Source organism: Symphodus melops (assembly GCF_947650265.1).
Source record: "Symphodus melops genome assembly, chromosome: 21".
In the NCBI taxonomy this organism is placed as follows: Eukaryota; Metazoa; Chordata; class Actinopteri; order Labriformes; family Labridae; genus Symphodus; species Symphodus melops.
Genome location: NC_136711.1, coordinates 19,414,040 through 19,438,730, shown reverse-complemented (window position 1 = coordinate 19,438,730; position 24,691 = coordinate 19,414,040). Strand labels below are relative to the sequence as shown.

At 45.9% G+C, this 24,691-nt stretch overlaps 1 protein-coding gene across 2 annotated transcripts in view; it reads left to right on the top strand.

Moving 5' to 3' along the window:
* LOC306817055 (uncharacterized protein) overlaps positions 1-24,691 on the top strand; it is a 58,378-nt gene that overhangs the window by 22,649 nt on the left and 11,038 nt on the right. For both annotated transcript variants that reach the window (XM_079333619.1, XM_079333620.1), the window contains exons 6-11: positions 1,575-1,769; positions 2,960-3,040; positions 3,348-3,460; positions 3,888-3,946; positions 4,503-4,592; positions 18,616-18,659. In XM_079333619.1, coding sequence (XP_079189745.1) covers positions 1,575-1,769; positions 2,960-3,040; positions 3,348-3,460; positions 3,888-3,946; positions 4,503-4,592; positions 18,616-18,659 — 582 coding nt within the window. The remainder of the gene's footprint in view (positions 1-1,574; positions 1,770-2,959; positions 3,041-3,347; positions 3,461-3,887; positions 3,947-4,502; positions 4,593-18,615; positions 18,660-24,691) is intronic.

Below are 24,691 nucleotides of genomic sequence, written 5' to 3'. Positions count from 1 at the left end.
GTTACTCACCTCAGTGGTCGTCGTGAAGTCGTGTGGTCAGAGTCTCGGAGGATGATGAACTCTGACCTCCAGACTGCTGCTCAGAGTTTGTATTCATCCAACGTCCCGACGTTCATCATTCCCAGAGGATGTGTTAGCATGTTAGCGTTTAGCTCGAGCGCTGCTTCTTGTGTCCGGCTGCAGACGCTTCATTTTGTTTCTGTGTTTACTCAGAACTTTTGAGCTGTCCTAACTCATAAGTTTGTGTGACTCTGGTACAGTATGAAGACGTGTCAGTCAGCGTGGGTTCTCTTGGCTCCGTCTCCTCATGCTGAGAAGCTCCGCTTTGTTTTGGAAGTGTTTTTCCTTCCCCTCCTTTGAATCTGGCTCTCAGCTGCAGGACCGTCTTTGTTTCGTCTGGACGGCTTTGACTGTCAGCATCTCTCATCCACACTCTTAACAGGAGCCAGGAAAGAAGCTCATGAGTGACATAACATGCTTAAATCACCATCACAGAAACCATTCAGATGTAATAAGTTTCCACTTGTGAACCGGCTAATACTCTGAAGGAGCTTAATGAGAGAGATAACGGGACAGCGAGGGACGCTGGAGGAGAGCGTCTAATCCTGCAAAGACGAATATGAAACCATTTGAATACTTTGATGCTTAATGAAGACAAAATCTGGGCGTCATTTACTCCTGAAAATTCTCCTTCTAGAAAATCTGATTTTAAACAACCTCTAAATCCAGTTATTTTACACATAATTGTTTTGACAGTGATATGAATATGAACAGCTTTGATCTTTTTCGACAACATATATATCGCAATACTCACTTTTAACCAGCAGAGGGCGCTGTCTGCTTTTCTTTTTAGACTTCATCTGACGTTAAAGTTCAAATCAATCACTCGCGGGTTAAAATCCCTCCATGTCAGGACTCTGGCCGTGGAGCGGCCCCCTATGTACGGAGGCTGTGGTCCTCTGGGCGGGTGTCCTGGGTTCGAAACCGACCTGAGGCTCCGTTTCCTGCATGTCCCCCCCCCTCTCTCTCTCGCCCCCCAATTTTTGCCCAAAATAACCCTTTAAAAACCCCACAATTGAGATTAATCCTGCTCTGTGTGTGTGTGTGTGTGTCTGCAGTTGAAATAAAGCTTTTGATTGATTTGTCGATAGCTCTCAAACGTCCCGCCTCCCTTCATCCTGCTCTGTTTGTTTTTGAGGATCATGTTTATCTTTACTCGAAGCTTCTGATTTTCCCTCTTTCTGTTTAATAAGCAGCACGTACAGACGGACACTCTGATTTAAGAGCAGTGCTGCACAGATCTGATATTTGCATTATTCAATTATTGATACGCTTGATATATTCGCTTTTCATTACTTCAGCATCATTCCTTGTTCCTCTTCTGATCCTTTTTCTCTTTCCTTTTCAATTATTTACAAATCTACACCAGTCGCCCCAGTTTCCACTCAGCAGCTCAAAAATGTTCTTCATTTCCAATCCGTCTCTTTTTTTTTTGATTTATCCCGTCAGTCCATCTATTTTAGTCTGCTGTTAATAACTGATCGTCTCCACCACCTCTGATTCTGCCCTCTCAGCAGGGACAAGGCCCGGCTGGCCACAGATTCGGAGCTGGATCAGGACCTCAGTGAGCGGCTGGGTCTGGGCAGCAGCGACACCCTCACCAACGGCAGTAACCGCGCGGACGTGGCGGCCGCCAAACGCCTGGCCAAACGCCTCTTCAACTTGGATGGCTTCCGGAAGTCCGATGTGGCGCGACACCTCAGCAAAAAGTGAGACGCTTGTTTTTGTCATTTGTATTTTATAGTCTTTACTCATTCCATTCAAAAAAGGAGCTGAGACATGTCAGAGGCTGTTGGTGGACCAGTGCTCAAGGGCACCCGGCAGGAACCAGGAAGTGACCCGGCCCCTTCTCGAGCAACCAGACAGACTTCAATACTTTGGTCCCGGTGACCCTCCGAGCTGCTGCTGCCCCGATGGAGCCTCCAGTGACATTTGAAGTCACCATGAAACCAGACTTATTGATTAGCCTGTAAATATGAGCGAACGAATCCTGAGTGACGTCAGCCTCTTGACGAACCCTTAAATCCCGCCCACCTGTCAATCATGTCAGCTACTGTTCCTAACTCCAGGTAACACAAACTGTTCAAAAAAATCAAAACAGAACCGATAAAAAACCGTACAGTGTGTGCCCATAATGACAATAACTAATCAGACCGGTTGTAAACACGTGACTTCCTGTATTCCTGGATCGTGAGCTTTCGACGGAGCTTTTTGATTGGATGAAACATGTGTAAAGACGTTACATTCATCATCATCCGACGGGGAGGAAATCATGTGAATATCCTTTTTGTGATTGACGTGTCGCACCTCAGCTGTAATAGATCCTGCAGCATCCTCTCTGTTTGTTGTTGTTGTTGACTTTCTGAATCAGACGCACGTGAACACGCGCGTGATGACCAACTCGTTCAGTCCTCTTAAACTGCAGCGGTTGTTGTTGTTTTGTTAAACGCTCCATGTAATGCATCTTTCAATTTAATGAAAGCAAGTTACTGTGAATCAGTGCGGTTCATGCGGAGTGTTGTGTGTAAGTCCATATTCATTCTCCTCGCGCTCCGTCAGTCTGTCAGCTGCCTGCTCGTACGGATGACAGAGAATTTGGGATTAAAGGGTTTCCTCGCTTTCTGACAGATGCACCCTGTGAATCTTTTTCCCTTCTTTTCTTTTTCTCAATCCTGGCCTCCGGTCCTCGTCTCCAGCTGGCTGTGCCGGCGCGCGCGCGCACACTCACTGATTGACAGATCAAACTGAGGCCATTCGGAGGAAGCTGCTGTTTGAACGTCTTGACGTGACGTTTTGAGCTTTTGAATTCACCAAAGTGCTCAGTGCCTTTTGATCTCTTCTTCTTATTGTTTGTGTCTTTGTTTTTTAAAAATATATATATTTGTGTGTCCGTCCACAGCAACGATTTCAGCCGGATGGTAGCAGAAGAGTATCTGAGCTTCTTTAACTTCACAGGCCTCGCTCTGGATCAAGCACTGAGGTGAGAACATTCAGGATCTGCTTCATGTTAGGGAGAGGTGAAACATCCCTACTACATGTTTCTTTTAGCTCCTCAATAATGCCAAATTAGTGCATCATTCAAAGTAGTGGATCCACTCCAGTGTCAAACACTGCCCTCTAGAGGACAACTTTGGAATTGCATTTGAAATCTTCCCATCCGGCCCCTAGAACAAAGATTATTGTGTTTGATTAAACAATGAAGAAAATATCAATCTCATGTTGTAAAAGTGAGTTCATCGTTGTGTGTGTGTGTGTGTGTGTGTGTGTGTGTGTGTGTGTCCGTGCAGGACTTTCCTCAGACAGTTTGCCCTGATGGGGGAGACTCAGGAGAGGGAGCGGGTGCTGTCACACTTCTCGAAGCGTTACCTGGACAGCAACCCGAGAGTCATACCATCAGAGGGTGAGTCCTGAGCCGAAGAGTTTCAACGCAGCAGAAAACAGCTCTGTGTGCATTTCCTTTTTTTTTTTTTTTTTTAAAGAAAAGCTATAATCAATGTTTTGTAATCAGAATCAGCTTTATGGGGCAGGTATGCTCACACAAAGAGAGACTTTAGACTTTGTTGTCCCGGTGGGGAAATTCCTCTTCAAGGCACCGTTTCTGTCCAGCAGACACAAAAACCTGCTAAACGAACAGTCAAAAGTTTAAACTCTGTCTGTTAAACTCTGTAAGGAACACAACATGCACTCAAGTTTCTGGAATCGTCTTGAATTTGAGTTGACGATGGCTTGAATTTCCCTCGGGATCAATAAAGTATCTATCTATCTATCTATCTCTTTTTGTCAGATGGAGCTAATGCTAACTTTTAGCATTTCTGCCCCTCCTTTAGACGCAGTTCACACTCTGACCTGCGCCCTCATGCTGCTCAACACGGATCTGCACGGTCAGGTGAGTGAGTGCTGCAGACACACACACACACACACACACACACACACACACACACTCAGATTAAAGAGCTGGACTCCCCTCAGAAGACCCTTCGGTTAACTTCTGAGAGTCTTAGTCTGATCTGTGTGCTGAGCTTCTTTCTCCATCGTTAATCTGCTGCTCGTGTCGTCTGATAGCACCGCTCTCTCACAGTCCTCATCGTTGTTATCACAGTTAACGCGGCTGTGACCTTTTCTTGTGTAACCGTAAAGGAAAAGTCCAACTTTATATCCCAGAGCTCAATATTTCTACTTTTTTATTTATTTGTTTTTTTTCTTAAAGCATGCATCAATTAAAATCTATTATCTGCAGTTTTTGTATTTTGTGTTTTTTAATGTAAATGTTTCTGTTATTTGAAAACAGTTTCCTCCTGTAGAACAGATTGGAACTAAATGTTCTGCTTTTTATGAATTGAAACTTGATAACTGATTAAATTCAAATATTAAGAGGCAGTTGGTGACAAAAAAAAAAAAACACACAAAAAAACAAAAGTGAATTTATATTTCTCATTTTTCAGAACATTGGCAAGAGGATGTCGTGCACGCAGTTCATCGGCAACCTGGAAGGACTGAACGACGGCCAAGATTTTCACAAGGATCTGCTCAAAGTAAGCCACTCAGCTCTAAAATAGCACACACACACACACACACACACACACACACACACATGCTGTCACACGCAGACCCACCATCCCGTGTGTGCCAGCGTTGTATAGTTCCTCAGATCTGTGCGACTCAGCCTGGCTGTCTGGCCCGCGCTCGCTGCCAGCTGGCGTTCTCCTCGTCTCCGGAGGCCTCCCATCAGAGTCCTGCCCGGGCTCGCCACTTCCTGGACGACTTATTGTTATGTGATCTGGAGACGCAGGCGCCCTCGGGGTATCTGCGCCTGACTCCAGAAGCATCAGATGAGGCGATTAGCGTAGCGTGAACCGTGGTGCAGGGTTCAGATGGGGGGGGGGGGGCCTGGGGGGGGCAGGGTGATGTGGCAGAATAACCAAATCAGCGAGGCTGCCTCTCCATTGGCTCTCCTAATGATGATGTCGTTGATTAGTTTCTGTGTGCAGAGCGGTCCGTCAACGGGCCCCGGAGAGCGAGTCAACAGGTTGTAATGGAGTATTTATAATGCATGAAGGGAGCGAGCGGCCACGGCGTCTCTGCACAGGCTGCGTGTTATTGAGGCCGTGTGACCACGAGCCACGCCGGCGCCCGTCGACTCCCGTTATGCTTCTCTACAGATCCAGGAACAGTGTTTTTAATCAGCCGCTTTCCACCAGCTCTTTTGTTCTCCTCTTTCTCTCCCCGTAGCGTGCAGCCCCCCCCCCCCCTTCTAACTTCGTCCTTATCGCCGCTCCGTTAAGCTCCGGTGGCGTTTAGTGTCTTATCTCTGGACTGTGTCTCACTGCACCTCCACACATTCTTCTTACCTCGCCCACTCGTTCTGAACTCCTCGTTCCTCCTCACTCCTCAGACTCTCTCTCTCTTTTTTTATTTCTTCCTCTCTTTGTTGTTGCACCAAACATTCGTACGAATCCCAAACGCCCGTTAAAACGTCTACGGTTGATTATTTCTGACACATCCGAGGAGACCAGCTCCTGCAGATTTAGAGTTTCTTGAATCCAGATTATCCAAGACGAGGGAGCACATTCCTCTTCCTCCCGCTCTTTTTCCCAGCTCAGTTCCGACTTTAGGGATCGTGAAGATGTGCGAATCCTGATCTGTCGCTCCGTAGGTGAAAATGGAAGCAGATAGTCTGAAAAATACAAAATCTACCAGTGGTTTAGAGACGCGGCTGACTGACCCGTGTTCGACCAATCACGAGCAAGTTTGACGTTAACTCGCCAGTTTCTTTGACATCTTAAATATTTGACATGACGCAGCAAATATTCATTTTTCAGTTTGAACTTCAAGAACCTTCTGCCGTCTCCTCTCACCTTTTCTCTTTCTGCTCCATCATTTCCTGCCGCCAAATGATTTCCACTCCTCGCCCCCCGCCCGCCGCCGCCATCCTCCTATCCCCTCATTTCCTCCTCTCATTCTCCCGCTCTCCCATTTCCCTCTCTCGTGTCTGCTCTCTGTGTTTGTGCTGTAAATACATTAAGAGAGAGCCATCAGAATCCTTCACTCTGTGTCGTCTGCTCTTTCTGCACAACAACAATGCCAGCCAATCACATCGGCCGATATCAGCTTAACGATCGCTATAACGCCTAATCTTATCTCCGGTTTGTTCCGATGTTTTTAGATTACAGTCAAACAGCTGTTAATTTGAGTTTGACCAGCAGAGGGCGCTGCATGGGTCACAACGATCATCGTACGGTTAATTTCCAGTTGAGTGAGCATCTCGTCTTCATTAAATATCTTTGATAACTGAGGGATGAACGTTATAGAAGTGTGTTTTATATCTCAAACAAACATCAGAGACAGATATCGGCTGATTTTGTTCTCTTCCTGATATCGGCCCTAAATCTCCATATCGATCAGGCTCTAATATGTGTGTTTGTGTTTGACCTACCGTTTGGTCTCTTGATGTTTCCAGTCTGTTTTTAAAGCTATAAATTACATTTGGGAAAAAGAGGAAGTCAAAGTTTTTCTTGTAAAATTAAAAAAAAAAAAAAAAAAAAAAAAAGGTTTTGTAATTGAGCTGCAAATATGCAACTCAAAGACTCTGTGTGACACATCCTCTCTTGTTTGTTTGTTTCTGTGCTTCCTCTTCGCCCGTCGACGACTCTGCAGATCATATCAGCTGTTTTCTCTGCACTGCAGCATTCAGGCCCGACGTGTCCATAACTGATGAGTGGCTCGCTGTCTGTGGGGCAATTAACACAAAAGGAGAAAAAAGAAAGAGATGGAGACGAGTGCTGCAGTAAGCCTTTAAGCCTTCAGCACCGACTCCTGGTGTCACCCAGCCCGCCGCTGTTAGCAGCATGCACAGAAAACATGGCTGCTGTGGAGCTCCCTGCAGAGTTTGTAGCTCTGACTGCAGGCCCAAAGTGCTGCTGTGGAGGAAACTTAGTTCCTTTATTGTGAGGCTCAGAGATACAGAGCCCCCCCCCCCCTCCTCAGCTCCGCTCAGGGCTTACAGCTTGAAGAGGGAGCTAATGATGCTCTGAAGTAGGTTACCAGCCCGCGTTTGAGCAGGAGAACAAATTCTGCTGAAATGGAAATGTTGCACGGCTCAATGAGACGCCGAACCACGCTATTCAAACAGTAATTAGGTTCACTGATGTTATCGACGGCGTGGCGGCGTTTTATGGCGAGGGGGGGGGGGGGAGGGGGGGAGAGGGGGGGAAGACAGATGACTTTATTTGTTTTTGTAAATGAGGGGGAAGAAATCGTTCTCTCGTGTGTCGCTGCTGCCTGTCGCTCTGGTATGGATGTGTTCTGAAACGTGCTCGATGGTCGGCCGCAGGAGTCGGGAGGTGTGTGTGTGTGTGTGTGTGTGTGTGGGGGGGGGGGAAGAAAGATTCAGATCGATCAGAGGAAAGAGTTGAGGATGACGTGCAGCGAAATGTCGGGATCGGAATCGAACCCACAGTCGCATATATACACGTACAGAGCGCGCTCGTCAGATGATTGGAGGACATAGAATAACAAATAACATTTATTTATGCTCTCCGTACATGTTGCATTTTGGTGCCAGTCTCTCAAACCAAAACAAAGCTGACCTTCAGCGCTCGCTTCTCCCCCGTCTGACGTGAAATCTTAATTCTTATTTTGACTCCGTGGAAACATCAACTCAGAACCTGCTGCTCGGATCGTAGAAGGAAAACATCAAATCGACTAAAATAACAAAGCTCACACATTTTTACTCCCAAGATAAAAAAACCAGAAACATCGTGCAAAGTGAGGGGGAAGAGGGGCGAGAGAGAGAGAGAGGGAGAGAGAGAGAGAGAGAGAGTGTGAAAAAGAGACAGCTGCTCGGGTCAGCAGAGGAGTGTGGCGACTGTGGATAAACTCCCCCGTCTCCCCGAGCTGTCGGGACGCTCCACGAGTGACGGAGGGAGAGATTCAGACAGGACGTGAAATATTGAGTGAGCGAGGGAGACTGACAGCGGGCGGGGGGGACGGACGCATACAGAGCGTTATGTGTGGCGAGAGACTCTGGTTTGATTTCCATTCTCAGACGTTTCCCCCGGCGCTGCCTTGCTCAGAGGCGCTCATGTTGGTATTCATCTTGTTTCCCTCTAAATCGGTACCTGAAGTCTCAGCATGTGACGTGCTTTGGCGTCCGTTTGTGTTCTGTTGGTTGCATTGACCAATCAGGTATCAGCAGGTGCTGGCTCCCATTAACGGTTACCTAATGAGCGTTTATTGATCCCTATAAAGGGATATCTGTCTGCATGCCACCGCTTTGACCTCCGTGCACGTGATGGAACTGCTGCGTCATGTTTTTTTACGTTTTTTACGCTCTCAGCTGTTGAGCTACACTTAGCGTTCATATTTTTATTTTAGCTTCGTATAGCGGACGAATGCTTCCTCTGCCACGTCGTTCTTTCACGCCACTTCTCGCCTCAGGAGGCCACTCCCCCCTCCCCTGAAATCTCCACCCGTGAACTTCACCCCCAGATTAAAGCAAAAGTTTTTCACAGGTTTTGCTCACTACTGTAGAAGTGATGTCTGAAAACTCAGGGGGGCGGGGCTTATTTAAAGAGACACACACCGAAACGGAGCGTTCTGAGAGAGCTGGTTTCTGCAGGGTCACAAACCTCCTCTGCTGCTTCATTCATGTTACATTTAAACAGAAGTACAGAAGCACAGATGCTTCATTTGGACCACAGGGGGGCGCTGTTTGAAAAGGTGAAAAAGGGGGATAATACGTCTTTAATAAAAAGGTGCACCTCCTCTCAGAGTGACGAACGCAGACGTATAGAAAGTGACAGCAGCTAACACGACAGCTTTTACCCCCTTCTCCAGAAATCCGCCTTCATGCAGGTTGTTTCTGGTTGTGCAGTCACGTCGGGATAGATGTTCTCTGTTCTCTTCTGTCCTGACAGAGTCACAGCAGCCGGCACACGTCCGCCCTGATGTCACATGTCAACAAAACAGACACTGGCCACGAGGGAGGGACCCTTTCTTCTTCTTCTTCTTCTTCTTTTTGTCTTTGACTGCCTCGGCCCTCGTTAAACTTTTATCATCACATTTTAAATTTAGAGGGAGAGCAGGAGCGCTGTCACTGTAGCCTGTTAGTCAACAAAGAAGCGCACATGTACACAAAGGTTTCAGGAAGTATGAAACTGGAATCAACAACCTGCAGTTTAAAGATTCAGCCGACCAATAGATTAGCAGATTACAGGTGGACAAGGTTTCTGAAAGAATGAATAAATCAAGAAAAGTATGACGTTTATTGGCCCACATTATGCAGGAGGGTTTATTATAAACACAAGGTGTGTTTACCTGCAACACAGGGAGAATGATCGGACTTCCACAAGGATAAAAAGTCTGAATCTGTTGTGACATGAAAAACAGCAAAGCAGGAGTCAGCTGGTCTTTGTTTGGATCCGGGATTTTGACCGCAAGAAATTCCGACGAATTAAGGATAATTTTATTTGCACATCACATCAGATCAGAGCGGATAAATCCAGGCTGAAGATTTGTGTAATTTGGACGCTGTTGACCATTTTGAAGGAATTTCCTCTGATAAATCTTGTTTACCAGAATGAACACAAAATCGCTCTTAAAAAACAGCTTCATAAAAATGACAGAAAACTTTGAATTGAAACACTGTATGATTAAAAAACCACTTTGAAAGAGCCAATCATTTTTAAACTCTTTTATTGTTATTTAATAGATAGTGAAACCGGGAACTTGAGCAGCTGGAGAACAAACATACTCTTCTGCGTCAGTGCTGATTCTTTGTTGCTCCAGTTTGTGTCGATGAGGACAGATTCAAAAATGTCTTAAACGTACCTTCTTTTTTTTTCAAGAAACTGTGGAAATAATCTTTAGCACTTCCTCTTCCTTATCCTCCTGTTCTTCTGTGAAAATCAGTGTCAGAGCTCCTCTAAACATGTGTGTGAAGTGTGTTGTTGTAAATCCACTCTGATCCTGTATTTGATCATGTCTATAAACCCCTCTATTTCAGCCCTGCTCAGAACAGGCTGTTACTGTGTCTGTAGCTTTAAATATGTAAATGAGCTGTGTCTGACCACGCCCCCTCTCTGGAAGGGCTCGGGTGTACTCGCTGCTTTCTGACTCCATGTCCTATTGTTTACGGTGAGAAGGCAGACTCAGAGGGCAGAACAAACACCTAGCTGTGGGAGTGTCACCCACCTGGGGGAGGGGCTACTGCCCTTTGTGATGTCACAAAGGGAAAATCTCCAAACAGCCTGTTTGAGCACACTTTTTCTGCAAAGTGGAGCAGGCAGAAGACGGAGAGGATGGACTTTTCTCCTCATTGGGGGGTTTGTAGACAGACTGGAGACACATCAGAGGAACATGGAGGAGAAGATTATAATATTTGACCTCTCAGGATTCTTTTTGTTCTTTTTTTAAAGGTTTATTTTGGGGTTCTTATGCCTTCAGATTTGAACCCTGGCCGCTCGTTCGTAGAACCATAGCTTCCATACATGAGGTGTGCTCACTAAACACTGGACTACCGGCGCCCCTCCTCAAGTGTTCCTGATATAAATGTAGGGTAACAGTGTGAAGCCGAGCACTGAAGGGTTTCCTTCGACTATAGATCACTAAGAAAACAATGTAATCGATGGCCGTCGTCTCAGACTGACACAGTCATTAAATCTCCGGTCACACTCCTGCAGCTCCACATTCACTCACTGTGAAGTCAATAATTCTATTTGGTCAATTTCTCTTGGGGGGGGTCTCTGTCGTTTCTTCCTTTCGTTGTTTAGTTGTGTTGTGAATGAGAGGAGTTTGAAGTTTTGACTCCACGTGGCGTCACATCAGAGTCGATCTATCGGCACTGAACTAAAGAGGGCGGGAGTTTTCGACAGAGTGGTTTTATTCAGCGGGCCTCCCGAGCTATGCTTCGCGGACTCCCTGGGGGTCCTGGACTCCCTGGGGGTCCTGGGACCCCACATTGAGAATCACTGGTGTCGAAGACGCTGCACGCCATTGTCATCAGGAACCAGCCACCATAAGTCATAATCCAGTCATTCACAGCAAACTCATCACAACAGTCTGAATTCGTCTCCATGAATGAGAGGATGTATTTCTCTGCGTGCAGGTCGGCAGGTTTGACCCCGACAAGGTCAACGTGGTCAACGTGTCTCAATTATTTGTCCTCATTAAGACAATTTTAACGGACGTCTAAAATCCCTCCCCTCATGGAAGAGTTAGTTTAAATCCCCAGATTGTTGAAGTTGTCCTTTAAAGCAGCAGCAGGGCTGAACACACACACACTTCTGAGGACACGCCTCTTCACGCCGTCCCCGTGCTGCTGCATGTTTCTCTTCTCACCTCCCAGGCGCTCCTCCAAAGACCTCAGCAGAATACTAATTTACATTGCGAGTATTTCTTATTAAAAAAAAAGATGTGCCTGTGTGTGTAATCTAGCCTGTGTGTGTGTGTGTGTGTGTGTGTGTGTGTGTTCCACCGAGGAGGCATTTGGGAGGCTGTGATTTGCTGGCAATGACTGAGAGGAGGAGGAGGAGGGAGGAAGGGGAGCTACGCACTGACGAAGCGAAGGGAGAGCGAGGCAGAGAGAGAGAGAGAGAGAGAGAGGGAGGCAGAGCGCTGTGCCCATCAGCCTCTCGTTCACTCCGCGATTCAGCCAGCCTGCTCTCCTCTCCTCCTCGTCTCCTCTCCTCCTCCTCGTCTCCTCCTCCGTCAAACGCAGCAGCGACTAAAAAGGCTGCTGGATTCAAGGAAAAGATTGCAACAGATTGATAAACCGGCATCCACGATTGAAGGCGAGGACGGTTTGAAATCAGTCATCAGGAGTGGGAAAGTGGGAGTCTTTTTTTTTTTTTTTTTTTTTTTTTTCTCCACCTCTCAAACATCCAGTGAGAGAGAATCCAGGCTGGGAGAAGGGCATCACGTACATGAGGGGGAAAGGAGTGAAAAATTTCAAGCGGACCCCCGCACATGGACGGAGAGACGGAGGAAGAAGTGAGCGAGTAAAATCCTGAGTGTCAAACTGATGGGATCCATTTTACAGCAGGAGCAACAGGACGCGTTTCTCTGAGCAGAATCTCAGTTTCACCCTCTTTTTCTTTTTTTCTTCTTCTACGTTTTTTCAGTTTTGTCACAGAATCGAGAGCGCTCTTTTGGAATCCTTGCTCCGAAGTCCGAGGGCGACCGTCCCTCCCTCCCTCTTTCCCACCCACCCCTCTGTATCTCCCTCTATTGTGTGTGCGTGTGTGTGTGTGTGTGTGTGTGTGTGTGTGTTTGTCTTCTTATTCGCACAAAAAAAATCTTTTTGTGTTCTCTTTTCTTTTTTTTTACCTCCTCATTTCTGCATTTCGCACCCATCTGTTTCATGCTGCCTGTCCGTTCACACCTCTGCAAGTGTTTCATACCATCTGTGTGAGTGTCATTTCTCTCTCTCTCTGTGTGTGTGTGTGTGTGTGTGTGTGTGTGTGTGTGTGTGTGTGTGTGCTCTTTGCAAAAAGGTGGCATCTGGACAGGTGTCACCTTTGGGTGACTTGGCAGAGCCTTGTGTCCTGTTGAGTTCTGTGCACTTTTATTCCCATTTAAACTCCACGAGGGAGCAAACTGGATTTATTGGACCCGCAGAAGAAATAGTCCTGCTGCCTTCTCAGTGACTTCCAGCGCAGGAGTCCTTTCTCGACATGTATAATACATGGCTGCGTTATCAATAATTCAGCGTCAGGTGGGCACCCCCGTGTTGCCTGGTGGGCGTTGAGCAAGACGTTCAGAGCTGTGACTGTGGAGGGTTTGATGCCTGCTGATGGCTCGGTCCGCTGACAGCCGCCTGGAGACGTGTCGGCTGATCACCGGCTGCTTTCTGTAACAGCTGACTTCACTTCCAGCTGTCTTCCCGGGCGCATCAGACGAGCCTCATTTCACACTCTTCGGATCAACTTTTCTCTGCAGAATCTCGACTTGAATCGTTTGCGCAGATCTTTTTTTTTCCCCCCGCTCTGTGTTTATTGCACTTGAAGCCCAGCGTTGTGTGATCCATGCGCCCTCACCTCCAGCCATGATCGGTGTTAACAGCCTGCACTCGGCAGGACGCCTACGCTCGCGCTCTCTTTGCACCGTTCGCTACGGGAGAGACTTCCGGATGATGGACCCGTTCCGGTATCCCAGAACCCCTCGCTCCCGCTCACTCAAACCCCTGGTGTTCCCAGACCTGCTGGGCAAAGCTCAGGACGGACAGAATCACCCACAGGCCCGGAAGAGGAGGAAGGTACTGAGCTGTGTTTCTTTTCTTTTCTTTTTTTTTTTTTTTTTACACGTCATTCATCATCTTAAAAGTGCAAATTCAAAACTCCTGTCATGATGAATCACTCTGGAGCGGTGTGAAACGTGTCATAGAAAGTGATATCTATCGGCTCATTGTCATTCAAAGCCAGTTGGTCGAATTAATCAGAAGTCACGGTGGCGTTTAGTCCCTCGTCTACGTGTTTTGTAGCGTAGCTGGATTTATCGCCTCAGCTTCACGTGTGGAGCGGCGAGCGTTTTTGCTGGAGGGGATTTTGGTCGTCTGCCAGGCCGTGATTGTCCGCACACCTCGGCTCGGTGTTGTGTAAAAGCCAGCGCTCAAGGCTGACGGCTCTCATTCGCTGCCACTCGGTGACGTTGATGAAGCAAGTAGGTGAAGGTGACCAACATCCATCTTCGTCTCAATGAGCCTCCGGACTGAATGAATCTGATTCATGCTCTTATTTTAAACCTCGCAGCCATTTACTTTACTTACTTACCTCCTTCTCCAGTCTTTAAATCCACTCACACACACACACACACACACACACTCTCTCTCTCTCTCTCTCTCTCTCTCTGCTGTTGCTACCGTGTGTTCCCAGAGGATTTACACAAAGGGGGCTGCCTGCTTTAATTCTCTACAAATATTCTTCTGCAAGTAAACTCGGCTGTTTTACAAAGTCTCACTTCTGTTGACTCTGGTGAGATAATGAAATATTTGCACGCTCGAACATTAATAATAAAAAAAAACTGTCACTGCAGCCGAGTGAATCAAACCCAAATTAAAAAAGAAAGACTTTTTGATAGAGTCTGAAATCAGGCAGAGAGAGAGAGAGAGCGAGCGAGGGAGGAGGGACATGCGGGACAGGAGCCACAGGTGGGATTTGAACCCGGGCCGCACGCTTGGAGGACTCCAGCCTCTGTACATGTGACCCATACACTAATAACAAGGTTTCCCAAAACAGGGATTCTAAACGTTTCCCAGTTTAATCTTTTTGGTGTTTAAAGATGTAAACAGACTTTTTTGTGTTTGGGGACCAAAAATCGGACTAAAATCAGCTTTTTCTAAAACTTCTTCAAAGACTTTTTTTTTCACACAATTTGAAGAGCGAATGTTAAAATGGAGAGCATGTTGTGCGGATGAATTAATCTGTTAATTACAGCGCCTTTAACAGACTGTGTGCATCTTAATTATTAGAGCATATACAAACAAGGACACACAAAGCATCCACCAAGGCCAACCGCACAGCTTTTTGTGATATGCAAATCTGCAAACACAACATGTATAAATACTATATGTTTATACTGTATGTGTTTGTGTAATGCATAGAGCTCAATTAGGCATCTTTGAGCAGGATATGATGAACATTGGAGAGAAGTACAGCAGTATAGATTTTGTACTTTACAATTCTACTTTTTTTTATTCTGCGTTCCCATTTCGTTGAAGCTGTAATTTTCTCCCGACGAAATTAAAATAAATTAAATTCTGCCACCAGGGAGCTCTTAATCAAATCGATAACAAAAAAAAGATGAAGTCGAGGCTGGTGGGGAATCACGGGAGTTCTCTCTGTTATTTCACCACCACAATCAATGTAAACAGAGTCTCATTTGCTTTCTTTCTTTCTTTCCCAATTTTCTGAGTTGTTGTTTCGACTTGAGCAGACGTCCATTTGCATTTTTCAACTTGGATTCACATTTTTCCGATGTGTCCGACGCCTCATGATGCATGCTAAATGAACCTGGCGAAATGCTACAACGCGGTAGCTTTCAATCAGATTTGCCAAAACAGATTTTAAAATGGAGTGTGTATGTGACTTCCTGTACTTTTGCTGCAAGCCTCAAGTGGACACTTGAGGAACTGCACTGTATTTTTGTTTTTTGCACTTCCTCATTGGCTTCATTTTTAGACCTTGGTTGTTGCTGATTGGATTGAACAGATGGTGTAATGGGCCAGAGCAGCAATTTCCTTTTCACTGTGTTCATTATCAGAGATGATTGGATGATGAAGTCATCAGAGCAGCAGGTCACTTTTAGGACTCCTCCCTTTTTGTCTGCATCTCTCTTGGTGTGTTGAAACGCTGCATTCATGTTGAATGGTGAGCAAAGAAATTCCCCTGAATGACTTTAGGTGTGCTTTATCAGAAATAGACTCTGCAGTCCAATCAGAACGGAGCGTTCTGCCAGACTGTGGTAATGTATAATGAAGTGTCCGTTATCTAGAATTGATGGAGTGAATTAAAGAGCAGGCCAGATGATGTCTCTCTCTCTCTCTTCTCGGTCGTGTTCTTCAGAATGATTTTCAAAAAAAGGATTTTTCACGTCAGGATTTTATTGCCTCCCTGCTTCTATGGTCACTCATTTCAGATATTCACTCGTTCAGTGTCGCTTTTTGCATTAATGAAGAACATTGAACAGACAGTTTTAGCTGTACTGCTCATTAGGTGTCTTATTGTGAAGGATTGAAGGACAGCCGGGAGCCAATCAGAGTAAGGCAGGGTATATTTCCAGAAGTGTCCGAATGTTGTCAAACATTTTACCTGTCAAACAATTACAAAATGTGTTTGCGATTAATCGCTAAATTTCACGAGTTAATCGTGATTAATCGCATTTTTTATTTGCACGTTCGAAATTCCATTATTTCGTATTGAAAAAAAAAAAAAAAAAGTTGTGGAGGCTTTTATTTTGGATTTCTGTTCATGTTTACAAACCCGACCCGTGCCTGTCCTGTTGGCTCTGTCCACCGTCCTGTCTGGAAATAAAAGATACATAAATAGAGCTTTACTTCGCCGCTGCACCAAATCGAATGAGAGCCAAGCTTGTCTTTTTTATTTTATTTATTTATTTCTTTTTCACTCCTGATTTGATGCAGACAAAGAAACAGAAGAAAAACAAAGCTCATGGTTTAGTGTTTTCCTTTTTACTCCACTTAAACATGATGCACTCCTGTAGACAGAATATGATGCGTACAAACTTCCTGTTAATATTTGATGTCGCCCAGATTTTTTTTTTTTTTTTTTTTTTGCAACAGAAGCAACATTTCAGCGTCTCGTGGAGCTCAGCTGTGTGCCCGAGGTTATTAAAATGTATGAGCACTTTTAGTTTAAGACACAGATTCTTACAGTGGAGCGTATGGAAACCAGAGCGAAATGTGTAATGGTTTTTATTATTTTTTTAAAGCTTGACAGGACATTAATATTCATGACTCTCTTCGAGTGTTTGAGATGAGCTGCGGTTTCTAAAAACTCTGGAAATGAACCTGATTATGGAGCACAAAATCAAAGCCCATTACAGAAGCAATTTCATTTGACTAAAAGACAAAATGAGGCTGCAAGTCTGAAACCGCTGAAGACCTTAAGCAGAAATACTTTAATCAAAGGAATGAAATAAAAAGGAATCGATTCCAGCTGAGCGTTAGAGGGGTTTTCTTTTTCCCCCATGTGGCAATTATGGTCACGGTTTAGGACGAGTGTTGGCGGTCTGCGAGGAATTCAGAGGTGAGCGAGGCGGTGATGGAGCGCCCTTAAGTGTCCTCTCCGTCACGTCAGCCGTCACAGATGTCCATCAGCCGACTCCTTCTGATGGCTTCATGCTGTCCTCCCTCCACCTGCTCGTCCCAGCTCGTGTGACGTTTAGGGTCACTGGGGGAAAGTTGGAGAAAAGATGCACACACACAGACTGCCTCCTGTTTCGTTGTGCTGCAGTGTTCAGTGACTCAACATGTGATGAAACAGGTTCAAAGATGTTAAAATAAGGAGGCACGCTGGTGATAAAAAGCAGGGAAGGCAGGCACCATTATAAATGTTATTAATTTAGTTTTATTGCACTTCCTGTGTTCTAACAATGATTTGCTCAACAATGCATAAATAAATAAAAAAAAGGCTGTAAATATTAATGGACCGAGCCTGAGTGTCGTCCACCATCTGTACCTGCAGGAGGCTCATCGGCAGCAGCCGCCATGTTGGAAATGCTGTCTCAGTCTAACAAGCTAACGAAAGCTGTCGTTTCACCACGACCACCTGTCAATCACGTCAGCGACACGCCAAAATGGATAATACGTATCGTTTATAAAATTAAAACAAAATAACTAATCAGACCTGTTTCGTTTTTTTGCACCAGAGTGTAAACGTGTTAATGAGACTTGAAGCCTCAAGTGGACACTCAAGGAACTGCGGGATCTTTCACTTCCACCTCGGCTTCATTTTTCAACGGCGGAATAAAAAGAGGAAACACTTTAAACGAATGCAGAAACCACCAAGACTCTGTGCTGCGTGTTTTTAAACGTTGACGGCAGTTAAAGAGTGCAACTCCACCATGAACCCCCCCTCGCCATCTTTATCACAATTATCATCCGAACACAGTAAAACGTTGTCTTTGGTTGTCGTGCACCGCACACAGCAGTGCTATAAATATTCCTAATGGAGTTTTTCTTTGACTGATTGGGTTTTTAACTTGATGGCTTTTAGAAAACGGGACGTGTACGCTCGGTGGTTTTAACCATTAACAGCGTCTCTATTGATTTTATAATGAATGGGGTGTAAGCTGATTTATCTGGAACAGGCCAACATGCTCCTTCTTTATCGTTCTAACCTCTCTCCATGTTTCATCTCCAACATTGATCCTAGTTTGAGCAGCTTTCTGCTGCTGGAGCTTATTAGAAACATGCAGAGGCTTTTTAGCTCGGGTACAATCACTTCTATCTGAAGCAGTTCCACTGCCCGCTTCCATCGCTGCAACACCTGTTCACCTGATAACTGCTCTCATATCTGGCAAACCCAGGGGCGTCCAAAACGGCCTTCAAAGCCCCGCCTACCTTCTCTGGTCCAATCAGATCCAGAGCATTCAGGAGCAGAATCTAAAGTTAGAAGGAGGACATACTGGCTGCTGCGTTGTTGTTTCCTTCATGATCACAGAGGAAGAGAGCTGCTCTCTGATTGGCTGATTGATCTCAGAGGGAGAGCGTCATAAGAGGGCACGCGGTGTGACGTGGGTCAGACCTTCTTGTTGACACTAAAGTTTGTTTGGATTGACGGGTTGATTCAGCGCTCTTTTGTTTTTGCCCTAACTTCATTTTGCTTCGATCAGGTCGATGCGTTTGCGTTGAAGCCTAAATTATTTACGTGCTGATCGATCTGCTCGTCTCGTCACTGAGCGGACTGTCTGAATGGCTCCCTGACTGGTGTTTGTGTGAAGCCGTTATAAGCTCAGGCAGAGTCTGAGTGTGACGCTGGTTTGTTTCTTACACTGCACATGTAACAGCTGAACCTGAAAATGTTATTTTTCTCTCTGCAGGCGCTCTACAACTCAATCAAGAATCAGAAGCTGCAGTGGACGCTGTAAGTGCTTTTTTTATCCTCTTCACCTCCTCTGTGGGTCTCTTTCTCTCCTTTCCCTTTTCTCACACACACACACACACACACACACACACACACACACACATGCACACACACGACGTCCTGAAGGGCAGGAAACATTAAGACACATTGATTAGCTTGTTAGCATCCTCATTAGTGACGTCTGTGTTGTCTGGCATGTGAGGGAAACATTAGTGTGTCAAGGGTTGCTATTCTGGATCGCATCTCCAGAGCGCCTCCGAGATGCCAATTAAGTCACTCGTTTTCCAAGCTTTGTTGCCATAGTGACGGCACCATGGATACGACTCCATAGCTACCGCATTGCTCTTTCCATCACTTTGTTCTCCCTGCTGCAACCACACACACACACACACACACACACACACATTCAGTAGCAGATGCACACAACATGCACGCTGCAGATGCATTTGTGAAGGTGTGTTCAGGTTTGTTCTGTGTTTTAACATGACGATAAAGGAGATCATGCAATACAATAGAGAGAGAGAGAGAGAGAGAGCGAGAGAGAGACTCCATTTAAGTGTCTCTTTACCTGCATCCCGTACAAAGGTGTGACCACAGCCTCCCACTACCGCTCCAAAAATAGCTGCAGCAGCGCTCCCGAAGCAGCCGAATAAAACGTGGTCAGATGAGCAGATCGAGGAGGAGATCCACAGAGAGGCCGGCGATCCAGTTCAAACATCTCCGCTGACATATAGACGGCTATTTAAACACTCGCCGCCACTGCCACCGCCGCCGCCGCATAGGGGGACAGGGGAGATGACATTTTTAGATATGTAAACACAGTCGAGCAAAGAGAGGATCCACCTCCAAACAAAATGAATTACAGATTAAGAGATTCAGCCCGCAGCAGTCTGCGAGTCTTTTTTCTGTTTTGGCAGCAGAGAGCTGAACATGTTGGTTTTTAATATTTTAGAGTTGGAATCGAGTAAATTCTGTCTGTGCTGAAGCGGAGCTCACTGTCACTCTTTGCCTCCACTTTCACGCCCTGCGAGCTGCCTTGATGCATTTTTCATCACACAGAGGACATTTCTTCACTTGCTACTCATTGACTGAGATCACAAACACTGTGTGACAGATACACGTCTGTTCAGTGTTTGAATCTGACGCCGTTTGGCCGTTTAATAATCAGTCTTTCTTGGGATAACTTTATTAGACCGTGACACTTCCCCCTCTGACTCTAACATGAGTCTCCAGTCTGTCTACAAACCCCCCAGTGATGAGAAAAGTCCATCCTCTGCGTCTTCTGCCTGCTCCACTTTTCAGAAAATGTGTGCTCAAACAGGCCGTTTGGAGATTTTCCCTTTGTGACATCACAAAGGGCAGTAGCCCCTCCCCCCAGGTGGGTGACACTCCCACAGCTAGGTGTTTGTTCTGCCCTCTGAGTCTGCCTTCTCACCGTAAACAATAGGACATGGAGCCAGAAAGCACCGAGTACATCGAGTCTGGCCACGCCCCTTCCAGCAAGGGGGCGTGGCCAGACATTTTATACATTTTTTTTCAGTTTAGAAGCAATTTTCCACATGCATGTTTTTTTTATTTTTTTTATTTATCTCTCCTGGTTCACGTCTTTGTTTGAAAGCATCAGTTTGGGACATTTGCAACGTGCAAACTGTAACCACAGCGGGACGAAGCGTCCACTCTGCTCTATTTAATCCTGTTCTATATGTAGACCCGCTCTGCATTGATTTACTAATTTACTCTCAGATGGAGGCTTTAAAAAGACCAGCTCCCACCGTTCCTGTGACAGAGGTGTGATTTTCACTCTCAAACAAACCGCCTGCTATGATTATATGAATACAGATCGTGTTTTGTGATATCTGCTGTGTACATCTCATTTCAGGTGTGTGTGTTTGTTTGTGTGTGGGCGCACAGTTTAGTGTGTATTTTTGCTGCCCGATGAGAAACACACACACACACACACACACACACACACACGGGAGAAAAAAAAAAAAAAAAAACAGCACGGTGATGGATGTTATTTCACACCCCCACAGAGAGATACACGCACATGGCCACTCTCGACGGTGCAGTTGGATGCACCCACATGTTTTCCACTCACACACACACACACACACACACACACAGAGAACACAGACGTACACAGAACACACATGCTTCCTCATTCAGGAGCGGGGGTGGAGAGCAGAGGGAGAGGGAGAGGTGGCGGTGGCGGTGGCGGCGGTGGTGGTGAGCATTGTGCGGCGAAAGAGAGACGCAACAAGTGCAGATAAAAACAAGTGGAGGAGAGTTTGATGAAAGGACGCGATGAGAGGAGAACGAGGCATGAGGAAAATCGAACGAGCAACAAGATACCCAGAGGAGACCCATCTGCTCTATTATTCTTTTTACTCTGCTCATCCCTCCTCCCTCTGCGCCTCTAATCATCCCGTCTTCTCCTCACCTGCAGCACCAGAGTCCACTTATCCCACAGTATGAACCGGCTGCAGTTATTATATCCTCTCTAAGTGTTTTCTAAATCAGCGTGTGTGACGTCGCTTCGATAAAACGTCTGCAGAGTATCTGGACTTTCATTCTGTATCCGTTTGTAGTCCGAGTAGTCTTGACCAATCACGTCGCAGCGTATTAGCGTCATTAGCAGGCGTGATGCAATCCAGTCAGACTTTATTTATCGACCACATTTAGTGTCTTTTACGTTTAGGAATTTTTTTTGTTTTGTTTTTTGTAAAAAAAATAAAAAAAAAAAGTCAGTCAGTTAATTCTCATCACTTCAGAAAATGTGACGGTAAAAAATAATCACAATAATAATCCCAGCGCTGACGTCTTTCAGTGGCGGTCTTGATTTCAGAGTAAAAATGGATTCTGCAGCGGTGATTTCAAGTATTACATCAGAACTCTTTTATTTACAATCATTCATTTAAAAAGAAACAAAAAGCTGCTTCAGATAAAAAACAAGCTGGTTTATAAAACCTGTTCACACTCACACACACACACACACTTACACACACACACTCACACACACTCACACACACACACTCCGGTGATGACAGCCAGGTGTGCAGGTGACGTAGCAGAGGATGAGTGTTTACCTGAGTGAGTGTTTACTCCTCTCTCCTCCTCTCCTCTCTCCTCTCCTCTCCTCCTCTCTCCTCTCTCCTCCTCTCCTTCTCTCCTCTCCTCTCCTCCTCTCTCCTCCTCTCCTTCTCTCCTCTCCTCTCCTCCTCTCTCCTCTCTCCTCCTCTCCTTTCTCCTCTCCTCTCCTCCTCTCTCCTCCTCTCCTCTCCTTCTCTCCTCTCTCCTCTCCTCTCCTCCTCTCTCCTCTCTCCTCTCCTCCTCTCCTCTCTCCTCTCTCCTCTCCTCCTCTCCTCTCTCCTCTCCTTTCCTCCTCTCTCCTCTCTCCTCCTCTCCTTCTCTCCTCTCCTCTCTCCTCCTCTCCTTCTCTCCTTCTCTCCTCTCCTCTCCTTTCTCCTCTCCTCTCCTCCTCTCTCCTCTCTCCTCCTCTCCTTCTCTCCTCCTCTCCTTTCTCCTCTCCTCTCCTCCTCTCTCCTCTCTCCTCTCTCCTCCTCTCCTCCTCTCCTTTCTCCTCTCCTCTCCTCCTCTCTCCTCCTCTCCTATCTCTCCTCTTTTCCTTCCTTTTTGTCTTGACCTTTCCCGTGTTGTCCTTCCTTCCTTTTTTCTCTTTTCTTTTTCACGGCTCCGTTTGACTTTTACTTTAATGCTTTCTTCTCCCGTCCTGTTCTCTGTTCTTACTCTCTCACACATTTCCTTTCCACGTCTTGCAGTTTCTTTTTTCTTTGTCTTTCCTTTTTTTTCTTTTCGTCTCCGCTCCGAAATTTTATTCCCTTAGTTTTCATCTCCTTCCTTTCCTCTCTCCTCACCCATCGTATTATTGTTGATCATTTACTGAAAACGATCATCCTTGTCTCCCCCCCCCCCCCCCTTTCTCACTATCCTGTCTCCTCACCTCCCTCCTCCCCCCCTTCCAGCTCCTCTCCACCTCTCCTCTGTGTGGAGCGGGATTCAGGCAGTTACCAGGCAACAGGCTGCGTTCTCATTGGCTCCATCACTCTCTCTGTTTCCCTCTCTCTCTCTCTCTCTGGCTCTTACGCGGGGTTAACTGCTGTTATGTTCTTGTTGGTTACTCATAGCGTGGTCTCGGGGGGGGGGGGGGGGGGGGGGTTCGGCATCCAGCCATTATTCTATTTTCAGGCTGAACTTTTGCATGGGTGCCGCCTGGTGAGGTAACAAGTGGGATTGCCGCGTTGGCTCGGCGGGCTGCAGCTGCAGAGACTCTGCCTGCAGCTTCGATCATCTCCTAATGTGACAAATCCCTTTAAAACACTAAAAAGACCTGAATGCAGTAAATTACGAGGGATAATCGAGAGGATGGGATTAGCACTGCTTTAGCAACGTGTAGCGTAAGAATCGTCTGTCTTTTCAAACACAATTAAAAAAAAACACATTTACATCCTTTCGTTTATTCTCAGAAGTGATCGGCAGCAGATTTGTTTCTTCTTATTCTGTATTAGAAAAGAAACGTGCAGAAACTGTAGAAGAAGAGACTTTAAATAAAATCTTTACAACATCTGAATTAGAAGAACTAAACAGAAAAGAACGACTACCGTAAAACTTAGAATAAAGAGAATAATGTGATTTTAAGGAGAAGACGATTATTCACACAGCGAGCGCTCCTGAGCTGGAGTGGGGGAGGTCTGTGCCTTGCTCAAGGGCACCTGGGCAGTGATCAGAAAGTGAACTGGCAAGCTCTCAAGCCATGGGACCAATTACCAGATTCGGTCCGCTCCCTCCAGACTGATCTGCTGCCGCCCCCAAAGCATGATGGGGGAAAATGATAAATCAATCATTTCAAGTGAAGAGTCTCGCTGACGAGAATATTAGAGGATGAAATCTAAGTTGGATGACGGGAATAACAAAAAGATTTATTAAAACACAAAAAGGAAGAGCGCAGAGAAACGAGGAGTTATTAAGACATGAAGCTGCGTTCAAAGACACGAGCAGAGCTCATCAAAGATGGCTCCTCGGGCCGGACTCTAATGAGCCATGTTCACCAGAAACTTCCAACAGAAACAACTTGACTTAAAGAAAAAAAAAAAAAGATGAAAAGAAGTCTGATGAATTAATTTAGAGTCCGTCAGAGCGCCGCGCTCAGACTCGAGGTGAGACTTCTCCCTCGGTCTCCGGACGCCATGCCGAGCTTTAAATAACGTAAATGTTTATTGAATTATCTGAGATTAATGTTCAGCAACAAACACTTTAAAACAGGAAATGATCATTGCACAACAAGACAAAGAATTGGTTTAAGTTGCTTGGCTGATGCCCATTTTAAAACTCACATTTAGTTTTTACTACGCTTGATGCCCAAACTAAACGAAGCTTCAGATCAGGAGGTAATAAAACGTCGGAGTAATCCCAGGTTCAGCCTGAAGAGGGCGCTCAACAGTCACCGAAGCCTCTAACATAGACTCTCTTGTCGTAGCGCTGGAGAGCAGCCTTCTCCTGGCAGCCCTGCAGCGTCTAGCGAGCCGGCCAATCAGAAGAGAGCGGGCACATGGGGGAGGCGGAGCCTTAAAGAGACAGCAGCTGAAATAAAGAGGCTGAAATCTGGGATTTTACCCACGTCAGTTTGCCTTTTAAAATCATGCAAACAAAATGTGACAACATAAAAGGTGAGCGTGAGGATAATATGGGGTCTTCATTCACCTTGTGTACTTAATAAATCCGGTCTGAGGAGTTCGTGGTAATTCTGGTTAATCATTCACAAAGTGAATCCCTGCGTCACGTGTCCTTCCTCTTCCTCTCTGAAGTCTGCTCGTGTTTGTCAGGTCAAAGATGTTTTTCTTCTTGCAGTACTTTGATCTCAGAGCGCCAGCGACCTGAACCTGATAAATGTCCTCCGGCTTTTAGTTCAACAGTAAGATGCATCACTCACTGCGAATATCAGCCGTGGAGAACGTAAACGAAGGTTTCTCCGGTGGGCTTTGAATGATTACAAAGGTTACAGACAACGCAGAAAT